The sequence below is a fragment of the Protopterus annectens genome, chromosome 10.part0 (genome assembly GCF_019279795.1).
Source record: "Protopterus annectens isolate FY-2018-M chromosome 10.part0, PAN1.0, whole genome shotgun sequence".
NCBI lineage: Eukaryota > Metazoa > Chordata > Ceratodontiformes > Protopteridae > Protopterus > Protopterus annectens.
In genome coordinates this window covers 118341593-118344092 of record NC_056744.1, presented here as the reverse complement: position 1 = coordinate 118344092, position 2500 = coordinate 118341593, and the positions used below count along the sequence as shown (strand labels likewise).

General features: G+C 43.8%; 2 protein-coding genes across 2 annotated transcripts in view; one reads left to right on the top strand and one right to left on the bottom strand.

The window, feature by feature from the left end:
• The window catches only part of NOL11 (nucleolar protein 11), a 1613635-nt gene that overhangs the window by 462781 nt on the left and 1148354 nt on the right, over positions 1 to 2500 (top strand). The gene's annotated exons all lie outside the window — the stretch shown is intronic.
• The window catches only part of DRG1 (developmentally regulated GTP binding protein 1), a gene marked incomplete in the record, with an annotated part of 230452 nt that continues 228089 nt past the window's right edge, over positions 138 to 2500 (bottom strand). Inside the window, 1 exon segment of the mRNA XM_044085090.1 lies at positions 138 to 466. Coding sequence (XP_043941025.1) covers positions 367 to 466 — 100 coding nt within the window.

The window sequence follows — 2500 nt, the reverse complement described above, 5'->3', positions numbered from 1 at the left end:
TAATTCACCTAACACAGTATCACCTTATCCTCGCTAAATCTTTAGTATCCAGCCAGCCTCCACTCCAAAGAGAAGCTATACACTACCCTGCATACATACAAGTACCAACATCTGGATTCTGCAAGTCAAAACATAAGTTGTGGATAAAGTTTTACTAATACTGAAAATCCATGGTTTTCATCCCTGTTAGAGAAGTTGATGGATTTAAATATTAAGACAAGTTGATATGCTCAATTAAGAGAGTTTGTGAACAGGTACATTAAGTTTGGACAATTCGTACCCAGCTACTGGGCAATAAACAAAGTCTTTATACTGTCTAGTTAAATATGCAGGAAAAGGTGTAAGAGGAGCTGAGGCAACCTCCCCTCACTTTTTGACAATCTGGATAACATCTTCATCTTCCATTTGATGCTCTTTTCCCACCTTCTGTGGATTATGCTTCACAGACGATCCCCACACCAAAGCACTAGAGAAAGAGCACAAGAAAATACAAGCTTAGGGCAATGCAATTCATCAATTAATTGAAAACAGATGTGACTTGCTGTAAGTGTAAGTGACTGATGGTTGTGTTAAAAAAAAAAAAAAAAAAAAAAGTTATGTACTTACCATAACTTAGCATCAGAGTTATCCGATGTCACTATTCTTTACTTCAGGGTTGTAGGATCAGACATCGGATCCAAGCCAGCAACTTTACAGACAGATCCTAGGCTTGAACTCCCATAATCCCCTGATGCTCTCTAACCCTCAGATCGAGTTTGTCCCGGAGCCAAAAGACAGCCATAGTAGACTGGAACTACCAGACAGTACAAATCCACCTCCTCTAGATCCAACAGAATGGGGGAGGGAGGGAGGGACAGTGATGAATAGTGACCTAGGATAATACAGATGCTAAGTTATGGTAAGTACATAACTCAGATGTTATCCATGTCACTATTCCTCACATCAGGGTCAGAGTCCCCAGTTACCATACAATCCTGGGAGGCCTCATGGAAGGACATGCCAAAGAATTGTGGAGCCAAAGGATGACCTGTTCCTGGACACTAGGTCGAGCTTGTAATGAAGGTGTGAGAAGACCAAGTGGCTGCAGCACAAATCTCATCTAATGAATGCAGGGCTAAAAAGGCAGCCAACATAGCCACAGATCTAGCAGAAAGAGCTTGGCCAAATCCTGGTAAGGTCAAACCCTTAGTGGTACAAATAGAAGAGATAAATTGTGAAATCCAATGAAAAAAAAGTAATTTTAGATACCGCCAGACCCAGTCTGTTAACTGAGAAGGCCACAAACAGTTGGTCAGATTTGCAAAAGCTCTTTGCCCTGTCTAATAAGAATTTTAATTGTTAATGTCAAGCGTGTGCAACATATACTCTATCAGAACAGTTAGGAAAGAAAACAGGTAAATGAATGGTTTGATTCAGATTTGTCTCAGTGGCTACCTTGGGCATGAAGGAAGGATTACTCCCGACAGCCACACTGTCTTTGTGAAAAGTCATGTATGGAAGCTTGATAGAGCCTGCAATTCAAACTCATTGTGCTGATGTGATGGCCACCAAGAAAGCAGTCTTCCATTACAAAAACTTCATGTCACAAGATGCAGCAGGCTCGAAAGGACTGTGTAAGAGACTGCCGAAATGAGAGATCCCAATGAGGAGAGGGATCTTTAACAAGAAGCCAAAGCAGAAAGACACCTTTCAGAAAAACCTTGCAAAGGCAAGAAGAAACCGTAGGGTCGTCACTAATGAGAAAATTAGTGACGGCCGCCAGCTGCACCTAAATAGTTGAGAAATTGGATCCATCATGAAAGAGAGAAGAGATGATGTCCGGAATGGGAGCAGAAAAGGGATCCAGATGCCACTGCTTGGCATAAACAGAAAATCTTTTCCAATTACTACTGTTGACCTTTCTGGTGGAAGCCTTGTGAAAGGCCAGAATGATGTCTCTAACAGGAGAAGACCCCCTGGGCTAGTTTAGAATTACAGGAAGTGGACAAACCACGTGGTCAGACAGAGTCTGAAGGTTTGAGGTTTGAAAATGAGAGGGGTGAGACATCAGATCCGGAAGGGGATCCAGTATCTAAGGGGGTACTTCAGATGAGACCCGAGGAGGGGACACCACATCTGCTGACGCCAGAAGGGCGTTGAGCTTTCTGAAGTACTCTGGGAATATGAAGTATAGGAGGATAAGCATAAAGGAGACCCGGAGGCCAACTGTGAACTACAGCATCCCTGGGGCACTCCCTGGCTGGGGGGATCAGAGTGACGTACTTGCTGCATTTGTGATTGACCGGGGAAGTAAATAGATCGCAACTTTGTTGACCCCAGTGAAGGAAAGATCTCACTTGCCGCTGAGGGATTTAGGGACCACTCATGAGGTATCAAGATAGCTCTGCTGAGCTTGTCTGCTACCACGTTGGTCTCCACTGGAATGTGCGCTGCAAAGAGAAAGTGCCCCAAGGATATCGTCCATTCCCACACTCTCACGGCCTCGTGACAAAGCAGATAA